The sequence below is a fragment of the Mytilus edulis genome, chromosome 6 (assembly GCF_963676685.1).
Source record: "Mytilus edulis chromosome 6, xbMytEdul2.2, whole genome shotgun sequence".
Classification (NCBI taxonomy): domain Eukaryota; kingdom Metazoa; phylum Mollusca; class Bivalvia; order Mytilida; family Mytilidae; genus Mytilus; species Mytilus edulis.
The window spans coordinates 64,845,978-64,859,278 of NC_092349.1; the positions used below are offsets into that span (position 1 = coordinate 64,845,978).

Below are 13,301 nucleotides of genomic sequence, written 5' to 3' on the forward strand. Positions count from 1 at the left end.
GAAAACATAATGCCCCTCTACTATCGTAGGTGGGGCATAAAAATACTGGGTTTATTTCATGTAATTACATAAACTTACGGAGTGGTAAGTAAACTTTGCTATTGGTGAAGTAAGAAACGTCAGGAACTTATAAGTAGGCGACATCTTGTTGTCTCCAAGTTTGTCTATATCCAGAAGTGGTGTTGCTGCCAGGAAGGGGAACAAACTCACCAGAAATACCTGTATAATTGATAAATGATCACATTAAAACCTAATAAAAAATACTTAAACCTAGAAAGATACAGTAAATTTTGGTATTTACTGGGTTTGTTTCTTCTGTAATTTCAATAGATAAATTTTTTGCACCGTAGTTAAATAAGCGCATTAATCATAAGTTGCCCTTTACATTTAGATACTGTTAATTCAGAAATTATTGCCATAGATATAAGAAGATGTGGTATGAAAGCCAATGAGACAACTCTCCATCCAAATAGCAATTTGTAAAAATTGATATTATAATTTAAAGTACAGACTTCAACTTTGAGTCTTGTCTTACACCTTACAGCAAGCCTCGTTTTATTAATGCAAAAAAATAAGACGAAATAAGGCTATTTTGCATTAAAATATTCACAAGTGATTTTCCTTCATCAAATTTCTGCTATCACATTTATAAGATTACCAATTTTTGCCAGTGGTTAAGGATTGGTGACATTATTCATGTGGATAGTAGCAATAGAGCACAGAAATTATCATACATTTTCTGTATATAATGTAATGTATCATGTTTTTTGAATGATTGCATTAAGGATTCATAAAAAAATTGTAAGTCAATTTCAAAAAATGTTTAGAATTACCTTTTGCCAGGATGACCCTATTCCCCTCTTCCATGTTGAACTAATAGAATTCTGGCAAACAACTGATGCCAAAAAAGTCTGAAAAAATAGAATACAAATTTTTAAGAAAGAAAAATGTAAATTGTCTAAATGAAACTTTGCAACCTTAGAGGCACATGAATAAATGTCATGTGGAGTCAATGGCTTTGACACAGTAACATAACAGTACAAAATTAATAGCCACTAATGTAAAGTAATGTTTGGCTTAACATGCTTATAAGTAAAATGGTAGCTGTAACATAATTTCTTTTATATAAACTCTAATTTGTTGATTGTCTGAATTTGGTCCAGATTGGGTAAATTCTATAGCACTAGTTAGTCATTGATAAATCTTTATGAAGTCATTTGCTATGTTCTCATGACCTACCAAATTAGTCTCATTCACTAGTTTGTACTAACATGAGCACCATAACAGGTGTCACTTGTGGAGCAGAATCTGCTCACCTTTCCTGAGCATTTGAGATCACCCCTGGTTTTTGGTGGGGTTTGTGTTGCTCAGTCTGTATTTTTCTATGTTGTTATTTTGTGTACTCTTGTTTTTCTCCTGGCCTTGCGGTCATAAAACTTTCGAGCACGATTTTTGTACTCAGACTCAAGAATCAACCAATCAAAATGCCGGATTTCATGTTTCGAGCATGATTTTTGTGCTCCGAGCACTGAGCAAAGTTTTATGCCTTCAAGACCTGGTCTTTAACTTTTTGTTTTGCCATGGCATTGCCAGTTTGTTTCTGTTTGAATGTCTCTTTGGCCTCTGTCAACTCTTTTTAACTTTTGTATGCATTTAAATAATTTTAGAAATAATTTATACATCTAAAGGGTTTTTTGAACTGGAAATCAACAGAACGTACATTGTAAGAACATGTTTTGGATGCATATATGTGAGAAAAATTAAACATTCTTAGGATCATTCGGATCCAGTTTGCAATTAATAATTTGTTAACAATAGAAATTTTGTCACATTCTACATTCCCATTAAAAGGGCATAAATATAAAACCCCATATATGAAAGATGCTAAGTTGGAACTCTGTGTTGAGTAGTTTGGTCATGTACAAAAATAGAATTATTAATGTAATGTTTATATTAACGCACCCCATCAGTATAGAACTTTGACTACATGATTATCCAAGGTTGTACTTGCTAACGACATAGTTATTTCTCTTACCTGATTGTCAGCAGAGGCGGCCATCTGCATACTTGTCATATTACTCCATGTAGGGGACCTCCTCTCAGCAATCATCATTGCTTTAATAGGATCTCTAGAATGACATTCGTCTAGCACGTCTGATGCTAATTCATCAAACTCTCTGCAAGAAAATAAAAAGATGAGAATTGTTAACTTGTGTGAATAAGTGAAACAGAGTAAAGGAAAACTTACAGAGACAAGACAATAACTCATGAATCTGTTTTGGTATATATTTTGTTGTTTTAATAAAAAAAAGTGAAGTGTTAAATTTTCATGAGATGATCAAATTAGAGCTAATTTTGTAATGCTTGTAGACTTTGTTTGGTTTGTATAAACATTAACAAATGGAGGAACAGACTATTGTAGGTGGGGCATAATTATCTTAGGTGGAGCATAAAAAGAAAAAGACAGGCAGGGTATAAAAATGTATAATTTAAAAAAAAAAGATTTTATATACTTTTACTGACATTGTTCATGTCAATTAGAAAATGTAAAGAATAGGACTTATATCTACTTACTCTTTATATGCTAACACTTTATTTTTGACAGACAATTCATTTCTGTGTATATATTTGGCTAAGGAGAAGTGTATTCTGGAAGCTGCTACTGTACTTGTCACTGGTTCACCTCCCATCTTTAATGCAAAGTTGGACATCTGTTGTCTGAAAATAATACAAAACCTATGAAATATCTCTGACATTCACTGCAAAAATAACCTAAAACAAACAAAACTCTACTCATTCTGACATAAGTCTGTTAATTATCAGCCTTTGCATTTTTTTTGGGTTGGAAAAGACATTAGTCCTTAAGACTGATTCATATTGCTGCTTGCTTATCACCTAGTGGCATATATCTAAGGACTTTAACTCAGTTCCTTGATTCAATGTTTCCATTTTTTCAAATGAAAACAATTGAAAGATGAATAAAAATCTGCTTACTTAAAGATTTGTTCCATCTGTATGTTATTCAGATAGTAAAATTCAAATTCTAAGTTAAAATAAATTGGTGATACTTTACTTAGGATTTTCTAAACCTGAAAAAGATTGTTTACTGTATTGGCAAAACTATTTGCATGTTTATATATAAATCTATAAAACCTTACCTAAGCAGCAGTGTTGACCAGATGAGCAATTGTTTGTATGGATATTTAAATTGTCCAGGTTCATACTCATTTTCCTCGTCCTCGTTAGCTTCCATATCTTTTTCATATAAATCATAACCAAACTTGTCCATCAAAGTAACCATAATGGCTGACAATTTCTTCACAGTCATACCCTTAGGCTCCTCCATGCCAAGTTTAGAAATAACTTTTTTTAAAGGCATATTTTTTATATCTATTTCTTTCAATGCCTAAAAAACAATAAAATTACAAATGTTTTCTAACTATATATTACTACAAACATTTAAAAAGAAAACTATTTATAAAGTACCATATGAAAGATTTTGTCATTAGGTTACAGCTAATTTCCTAATGCATGTAAAGCAAGACTATGATAAGTTTGCTTGATTTGTTTGTAAATTGTCCAATTGTAATTGGGATAACGTCCAATCAAATTTAAATGTAATATATATATATATACAGATTTAACTATGTCTATATACATAGTTTGAAGATATCAATATTAATTACAAAGCTTGAATTACTGTTTATACAAACAGGGCCAGGGTTTACTCTACAGGCATTAGGAAATTAGCTATAATCCATATTTACGTTAAGATATTTTTTGTAGATAATAGTCTTCAAATTTTAAGGACAAATTTATTGCCAGTTATCTCCCATTCAATATTTGTAGACAGAATCACCAAACAGGATGAAGCTATATAGTTGTCTGACAAAAAATACACAAGACTTTGTTATTCAACTCATTAATTTAAGCTGCTGACATTATATAAAGTAAATCTGTTCAGTAGTATTGGATAAAAAAGGAACAAAAAACATTTGTTGGGAGAACAACAAACAGACAAACTGTATATAATCAGATATTAATATTTCAAACACAAAACAAAAAGGCATATGCCAAAAAAGTATTCTATGGATATTTTTTTCAGAGTTCATGTGAATTTTCTTTCCTAACTCATTTCCTGTTAAATTAACAATTTGATTTTTGATTTTTAGTGTTTAAACGCCTCTTTTAAGCACCGCATTTATGCTATTACGTGGTGGCCAGTTTTTATTGGTAGAGGAAGCAAGAGTGCCCAGAAAAAACTACGACCTTCGATAGGCAAACTGACAATCCTAGTCAATTAAGATTGAAGTTGAGTGCACCGCCACGAGCGGGGTTTAAACTCACAACCTCAGTGTTGAATGGCTAGTGATTACAGCAGTAACTACTTAGACCACTCAGCCACCGTAAAATTAACAAAATTGTTATTATAATCAGAATAAAATATTACCAAGTCATAAAGTTCCAACAATCTATTCGTCGTAAGGTATTCTCTCATTACAACTCCTTGGTTCAAAATAATCTGTACGAACTTTACATTATCAGTTAGTATGGCAGTCTGCATAGCCTCATCAAAACTTCCTACAAAATAGTTACATAAAATCTGACAATGGCACTGAGAATTGCTGAGTCCAACGCATCATCAATAATATCTACACAATGTTATACAATCATAAATATAAGTACAAAAATGTATTTTCTAATAGTTCGATTGGCAATAGTTTGAAAGGAAAAATATGGGGTTCCTCAATATCAAGTGAATTTAAAGAAAGTCATGATGATTGTGATGATTTTTTATTTGTAAAAATATTAAATAAGTGAGAAGAGTTTTCGATTTTTTCCCATTTTGTCCACTTTTATTTTTTTCTTGACATTTCTACAAGTACACTTAGCGCTATAAAACCAGGTTTAATCCACCATTTTCTACATTTGAAAATGCCTGTACCAAGTCAGGAATATGACAGTTCTTGTCCATTCGATTTTGATGCGTTTTGTTATTTTATTTTGCCATGTGATTTTGCCATGTGATTATGGACTTTCTGAATTGATTTTCCTCTAAGTTCAGTATTTTTGTGATTTTACTTTTTACTTGTCAGAATGGACACTCATATTACCAATGTTATTTCAACTGATCGGGCGGAGCTTACGTTTTAATTTGCATAAGGACAGTCTATTTGAAGTTGTGTGTGAAAAAGGACAATTGCCGTTATAATTATAACTGATTTCTAATCACCTATCAGTGTCATCAAAGGAATTTACAAAACAATGACTGGACACTTCATTGATGAGTTTATTCTAAAACACCTATCTATAGATGGACCGGTTTATTATGAGCGAACCGGTTAAACTCCGCCCAGTCAAGTGAAATAAATTGAGTAATAATACAACAACATGTTATTTCTATGATGGATTTGCTGAGGAAATTTATCTTTGAGTAGATGTGAAAATTCTATGGTGGAGTTATATTGGCATATTTGTCTAGCATCCATTCACAAATGATTTGGTCAATACTTTTGAATACTTTTCCAATAGTCAGTTGTTCTTTAAACCTGTTTAACAAACCTCTACTCCACAAAGCATCTTCTCTGAATATTTCTTCCTGTGCAATGTCAGCCCTGTCCCATTTGAGTGCCAGTTTTAATCTTTCCAGTCTCTGTTTTTCTGTTACTTCACCAGCTTTAGCTGTAATAGAATTTTAATGGTGCAAGAATGCTATAGACAGATGTAACATATTAGAATTGACGAATGTTCACCAAGACTTGTTTTTGTTTGTTTTTTGTGACTTCAATGGCACTCATATCACATCTTCTTATATCAATGAATAAAATTTCATTCTAGATATTTTCTCTTTACAAATCACATATGTTTCATTGTAAATAAAATATCCAGTTATTCAAAAATTTTAGTTTTTTTCTACAGTAGACTGGTCTTAAAATGATTTGAGTATTATCTGAGGCAAAACTCTATTTTTATTCATATCCCAGAGATTGCTTCTTGATGTGCAAGAAATCACCATATTTATATATATATCTTTAACTTAAAATCACAATAATAAGATGACATTAGTGTATTGACTAACAGTATATGGCCCTTTGTCATCCTTATGTAGCATAATAAACAGCAACTAAAATTGATTATGTGGTACAAGCTTTGCTCATTGTTGAAGACTGCAGAGTGACATATAGTTGTTACTTTCTATATCATTTGGTCTCTTATGGAGAGTTGCCTAATTGGCAATCATACCCAATATTCTTTTGATATACTTTATGCACGTTTTTGGGATGTATTCATCCATTAAATTAGTCAATTCATTTATCAAATGTAGAAAATAAATACCTTTCAGTAAAATCTTCAGAATTTCATTATCAAGTTCTTCATGTTTGTTGATATGAAATATACTGATCTGAAATAAAATAATGCACTCTTACAAACCAATATGCAAATAAGTCAAATATTTATATGTCTGACAACTAGTAATTTGATTTTTAACATGTTTTAAACCAATGATTTACTCCAAAACACAATCAAATAGTTAGTTTAGGACACATTAATTCTCTAGATTTGGCCATTTCAGCCATTTCTATCCAAGAATAAGAACATTTCCCATAAACCACTATAGTCACACAATCAGGGAATATATTTTAACAGAGATGATAACAAATTGTCATCAGAGTTATATAAAAAGTAAAATTTAACTTAAAATAACAAACTCTGAGGAAAACTCTATACGAAAAGTCCATAGTCAAATTGAAAAACAAATCAAGCCAATTGATAACTGTCATATTCCTGATTTTCTTATGTAGAAAACGATGGTATAAAACAGAGACTATAAACAACTTGGTGTGATTAAAGTTAATACATAATACAAATGGTCTTTTATTATGTTAGGTAATACTAATGAAACAGCAATTTGACAATATAAAGTAGAAACAAGAAAGTGTCCATAGTACACGTATGTGTTTAGTGGACCGTGAAATTGGGCTTAATACTCTAATTTAGCATTAGAATTAGAAAGATTATATCATAAGGAACATGTGTACTAAGTTTCAATTGATTGGACTTCAACTTCATTCAAAACTATAGTCGCCGTCAGCTGAAATTCGTAGCGGTTATCAGTAAAAATCATCTTAACTATCAATCGCGTTCACTCGAGATATAGTTTTTCACATTCCATTCATAAATCGCAAAAAGAAAAACCAATACTGACCTACCTTTTAAGTGATCACACTGTAATAATCCTGACCTTCACATTTTTCAGAATATTTTCCATTGTAATTCCGCCATCTTCGTTTCTATGAGGATCATTTGTTTACATATGACATTCGTCACTGTACGCAGTTTCCTGAAATGTTCCTTTCATTGATGTGATAAGGTTTCCCGTGCTTTATGCAAATTTTATGAAATTGAACTCCACGGAAACACTTCCGGTAAAAACAATGGCTGATTCCACCATTCAAAATCGTCTATGAAAAAGTGAAGGTCAGGATTATTACAGTGCGATCACTTAAAAGGTAGGTCAGTAGTGGTTTTTCTTTTTGCGATTTGTGAATGGAATGTGAAAAACTATATCTCAAGTGAACGCGATTGATAGTTTAGATTATTTTTACCGATAACCGCTACGGTGACTATACCTTGATCAAAAACTTTAACCTGAAACTTGCACTATCATTTTCTATGTTCAGTGGACCGTAAAATTTGGGTAAAAACTCTAATTTGGCATAAAAATTCAAAAAATCATATCATAAGGAATATGTGTACTATTTTTCATGTTGATCGTACTCCAATTTCATCAAAAACTATAACCTAAAGCGGGACAGACGGACGAACGGACGGACACACAGACCAGAAAACATAATATCCCTCTACTATCGTAGGTGGGGCATAAAAAATCTAGGTCACCAGGAAACACAGATTTAAGAGTAAGTTATGTTTCTTTTAGAAAAAAGAACAGAGAAAAGACCAAAGTCTTACCATATCTTTCTTTGCAATACAACTTTTGACACTTTCAAACACATTGTTGATCCCATCCTCAGCCTTCTGTTTAGCTTTAGGATCATCCTTGTCTGCCGGCTTCAATTCAAAGTACGCCTTCTTTATCAACTTACGAATCTTGGTCCTGATTAAAACATAAAAATAAATAATATATATGTTGAATTCAGATCTATGACTAGTTTCTAAATGATGTCATAATTTGAAATCTACGATCAAATTGAGCCCAATTGTTAGAATTTTGATTCAAAATTATATTTTTTTTTCAATCTGGAATCAAGATGTTGTATTTTATTAAGATAACTTGTACTTCATGCAATTTGGTTGTTTTTATAAGTTCCAAGTAGTTTTAATTAATGTACAGTCGACTCTCGTTATCTCGAAGTCAGTAGGACCAGAGAATTATTTCGAGATACACGTAGTTCGACTCAAACAAAAACCGGAAGTTTGACAGACCAAGGGACACAACTCTTGCTTAGCTTGGTAAAGCTAAAATAAATCCAGATGAATATGGAAAGGGGATCGATATTCTGGTATCAGATCAATGGTCTTTCATTATTATAATAAAATAAGTTTTACTTATTCAATTGTTTCAGTTACAATTTTTTCCTATGGCCTTTATCTGAGAGAGTAATTTCCAATCTATCTTGAGAGTTATTTAAGTCGTTAAAAGTTGACAAAATTGTTTATTCTTGATACAAGAGATTTTAGAAAATTTTGATTTCTCTTCATTTTGTTTCATCTCACTCTTTCTTTTCAATAGAAAATACAACAAGATAAAAGACGCTGATTGAGTAGTTTTTAGGTGATCATCAACGGAAGTTTTAATCCTTACTTTATACACACCCATGCTCATTAGTGTAAATCACGATTAATTGTTTTGTAAACATTTTAAATACTTTGTCATGAACATTAACAAAGTATCACTAACTATTTATGAAAATACTATAAAAGATAATCTCAGGTAAACACTCGTGGATATAGCATGTCATAAATCAATTACAGTGGTCAGTGTTGTCAGATTAACTCTTCAATCCATTTAAATCCTGGAGATCATGTTTTGACATTTTTGTATTAGTTTCGAGGTAAATAATGAATTTTGAATGCTTTTGTTAACCTTGGGACCGTAAATTTAGGTCGACTCAAGCAAAATTTCGACTCATCCAATTTTGACTCATCAGGAGTCAAATTACATACATTTATATGGTACAAAGTTCGGGACCACGTGAAAACTTCAACTCATCCAAATTTTGAGTCAACCAAGTTCGAGACAACGAGAGTTAACTGTACTTTTATTTGTACACTTACCGGTAGTATGCATCACAAAGTTAAAGAATTTTGACCATAAAAACTTGTTTGCACATAGATTTTTGTAGACTCTTGTTCTTTAATACAAAATAAGTGTTATTTTCTATAACATAAACTATTTAACATATTTTCTATCAAAGATGAGGAAATTTTTGTTTCCTTCTTAACCTAAATGTTGCTGTAGTATTGGCTTAAGGAATTAAATAACAAGCTTGTACAAAATACAAATATAATCCATTGAATGACGATTGCGTCAGGTTTAGAGGCAAGAATTCCATGCATATAGATATAGAAAGACATGGTGTGAGTGCCAATTAGACAACTCTCAATCCAAATAACAATTTAAAAAAAGTCAACCATTATAGGTCAATGTACGGCCTTCAACACAGAGCCTTGGCTCACACTGAACAACAAGCTATAAAGGGCCCCAAAATTACTAGTGTAAAACCATTCAAACGGGAAAACCAACGGTCTAATCTATATAAAAAAATTCGTAAGGGTTCCACGGAACCCAATGTCTCGCCTACTTTTGCTGTTAATTGCAGACTCAACAAAAATGAGGAAAAACATCAATAAAAATTTCCCTCTCGATACTGTCGTTTGATTGAAAGAAGCTTCCAAGTTTGGTAAAAAATCCAGGATAGTTTATGAATCTAATAAATGTTTTATAAACTTTAACTGCAGACTGTATGCAATGTTAACTGGAAGAAAAACTAAGTCCATTTATAAGTGAAATACGGAAAAAGTGAATTTTTTTTCACAAAATTTACTTCTGAATAATATCTTATGATCAGAAACAAGCTTATGTCTAAGTTTGGTAGAAATCCAGGATAGTTTAAGAACATTATAAAAATTTTAAAAACTTAAACCACAGAGTGAATGTTTTGTTTCTGGCCAAAAAAATAAGTCCATTTATAAGTAAAATACGGAAAAGTGGAAATTTATTTTTACAAAATTTTCTTCTTGATACTATCTTATGATCATAAACAAGCTTCTGTCCAAGTTTGGTACAAATCAAGGATAGTTTATGAAAGTTATTAAAATTTTAAAAACTTTAACCACAGAGTGAATGTAATGTTTCCTCGCAGAAAAACTAAGTCCATTTATAAGTAAAATACGGAATAAATGGAATTTTATTTTTACAAAATTTTACTTCTGGATACTTTCTTATGATCATAAACAAGCTTCTGTCCAAGTTTGGTAGAAATTCAGTATAGTTTAAGAAAGTTATTAAAATTTCAAAAACTTTAACCACAGAGTGAATATTTGTGGACGCCGCCGACGACGACGCCGCCGACGACGGAATGTAGGATCGCTTAGTCTCGCTTTTTCGACTAAAGTCGAAGGCTCGACAAAAACGAGAAACACGTATAAATTACATAAACAAAAGACAACTACTGTACATCAGATTGCATGTTTAGAACCCTAACAAGATAATGAGAGATTTATTTACCCCCTTTCTGGATTGGTGTAGGCATACACTAGTATGTCAGCAGCTCGACCAGTACCCTCACACAAGATAACAGGAATATTCTGTCCCAGAGAAGTTTTAGCATCCTCTATAGCATCCCGACCTCCTTCTACTACAATCAATACAACTGGTATCCCTTCTCCACCTGTTGAAAAAATACAAAGCATTGACAAAAAAAATCAAGTCTTCATAAGAAAATATGGTACCAAGTCAGGAATATGACAGTTGTTATCCATTCTTTTGATGTGTTTGAGCTTTTTATTTTCCCATTTGATTAGGGACTTTCTCTTTTGAATTTTCCTCTGAGTGCAGAATTTTTGTGATTTTACTTAATAAATTGACTCAAAAACTTTCTATTTGACTTAAAGAATTATTATTCTTCTAGTGCTAACTTTCACAACTAGTGAGATACAGAATAAGAATATGCAAGTTTAACAGTTGTCTCATTCAATATTTACATTTAGAGTAAGAAAAATCCCAAATAATTTATTTATTGGTAACATGTTAACTGCTAGGTTGGTTTTTTTTTTTTTTTTTTTTTTTTTTTTTTTTTTTTAATGTTAAAATATTTTATTTGAATTTTACATTTGTTAGAGATACATGAAGTACCGGTACCTTATCCCGGCCTCGTTAACGTTAGTATATAGCATTTTATTGATAAGTTAGTACTTGTTAGTGCACAATATGTAAATATAGTAATAATGACATGTATGTAACTGAATAGAAATATGATAACAAGATGTATAATAAATTCTAATTTATGAAATTAATTTAATTTTTTCTGCAACCAGATTATGGAATTTTTCATATTTGCCTTCTTTATTTATCAATATTTCGTGATATTGAAGAAATTCTTTTTTGAAAATTTCAAACATATTAATTTGTTTTGTTTTTTGTTCGGATGTATAGTATCCTTTGTATACAGTAAAAATAATAATTGTAATTAAATCATTTATACTGTAGTAACTTGTATCGTTTATTTTGTATCCGTACAAAAGTGATTTAATTGATATGATGTGATGTCCTATTTTAAGTTTATCAAGCAAAAGTTTTATTTTATCCCAAAATGATTTCAGAAATTTGCATGTTAAAAAGTAGTGCTCATAATCTTCGATGACATCACAAATATTACATAGCGGAGTTTTAGTTATTTTCCAAGAGAAAAGTAATTGTTTGGTTGGTAAAATGTAGTGCAGAAATTTCCATCTTAACATTTTGAATTTATTATCTTATATATATAAAAGTAATAATTTAGCATTTGTTGTCTTTTGTTTGTGTTGTTTTCCAAGATAAATATGTTGTCCCATTTTTGAAATCCTATTGGTTCTGAAAAGGAATTGGATCATCTAATCATATAAACAAATAAGACAGCAGCTTATATGGGGCAATAAAAATATCAAATTAAACGGTAAATGTCTCATCTTCAAAAACTGGATAAACAGCAAAATTCTTTTTTTAAATGACATTATTGATAATAAAGGAAAATTTAATCAAAACATGATCTTAGATAAACTTTCCTGTCATGCTAACTGGTTTTCAGAATATTCTAAATTAATGAAAGCAATACCAAAACAGTGGTTACAAGAGCTAACTAAAGAAGAATCATTAAAAACAAAAGTTGCCACTGACTCCGAATATAAATTTAAAGATAAAAAAGGAACTAGAGGCTCTAAAGAGCCTGTGTCGCTCACCTTGGTCTATGTGCATATTAAACAAAGAACACAAATGGATTCATGACAAAATTGTATTTTGGTGATGGTGATGTGTTTGAAGTTCTTACTTTACTGAACATTCTTGCTTCTTACAATTATATCTATAATGAACTTTGCCCATTAGTAACAGAGAAAAATATTTGGAAAAAATTTACATAAATTTACCAAATTAATGAAAATTGTTAAAAATTGACTATAAAGGGCAATAACTCCTTAAGGGGTCAATTGACCATTTAGGTCATGTGGACTTATTTGTAGATCCTACTTTGATGAACATTATCGCTGTTTACAGTTTATCGCTATCTATAATAGTATTCAAGATAATAACCAAAAACAGCAAAATTTCTTTAAAAATTACCAATTGGAGGGCAGCAACCCAATAACCGGTTGTCCTATTCATTTGAATATTTCAGGGCAGATATATATTGACTTGATTAACAATTTAACTCCTTGTCAGTTTTCCTCTAAATGATTTGGGTTTCAGAGTTATAGGCAAAAAACTACATTTTACCCCTGTTCTATTTTTAGCCGTGGTGGCCATCTTGGTTGGATGGCCAGGTCATCGGACACATTTTTCAAACAAGGTACCTCAAAGATGACTGTGGCCAGGTTTGAATTAATTTGGCCCAGTAGTTTCAGAGGAGAAGATTTTTGTAAAAGATAACTAAGATTTACGAAAAATGGTTAAAAATTGACTATAAAGGGCAATAACTCCTAAAGGGGTCAACTGACCATTTCGGTCATGTTGACTTATTTGTAAATCTTACTTTGATGAACATTATTGCTGTTTACAGTTGATCTCTATCTATAATAATATTCAA

At 31.1% G+C, this 13,301-nt stretch overlaps 1 protein-coding gene across 5 annotated transcripts in view; it reads right to left on the reverse strand.

Moving 5' to 3' along the window:
• The window catches only part of LOC139528140 (transient receptor potential cation channel subfamily M member 8-like), a 49,285-nt gene that overhangs the window by 18,710 nt on the left and 17,274 nt on the right, over positions 1-13,301 (reverse strand). For all 5 annotated transcript variants that reach the window (XM_071323988.1, XM_071323987.1, XM_071323990.1 and 2 more), the window contains 10 exons: positions 10,751-10,913; positions 7,972-8,116; positions 6,337-6,403; positions 5,563-5,682; positions 4,451-4,581; positions 3,159-3,406; positions 2,575-2,718; positions 2,036-2,177; positions 834-911; positions 79-219 (listed from right to left, as the gene is read on the reverse strand). In XM_071323988.1, coding sequence (XP_071180089.1) covers positions 79-219; positions 834-911; positions 2,036-2,177; positions 2,575-2,718; positions 3,159-3,406; positions 4,451-4,581; positions 5,563-5,682; positions 6,337-6,403; positions 7,972-8,116; positions 10,751-10,913 — 1,379 coding nt within the window. The remainder of the gene's footprint in view (positions 1-78; positions 220-833; positions 912-2,035; positions 2,178-2,574; positions 2,719-3,158; positions 3,407-4,450; positions 4,582-5,562; positions 5,683-6,336; positions 6,404-7,971; positions 8,117-10,750; positions 10,914-13,301) is intronic.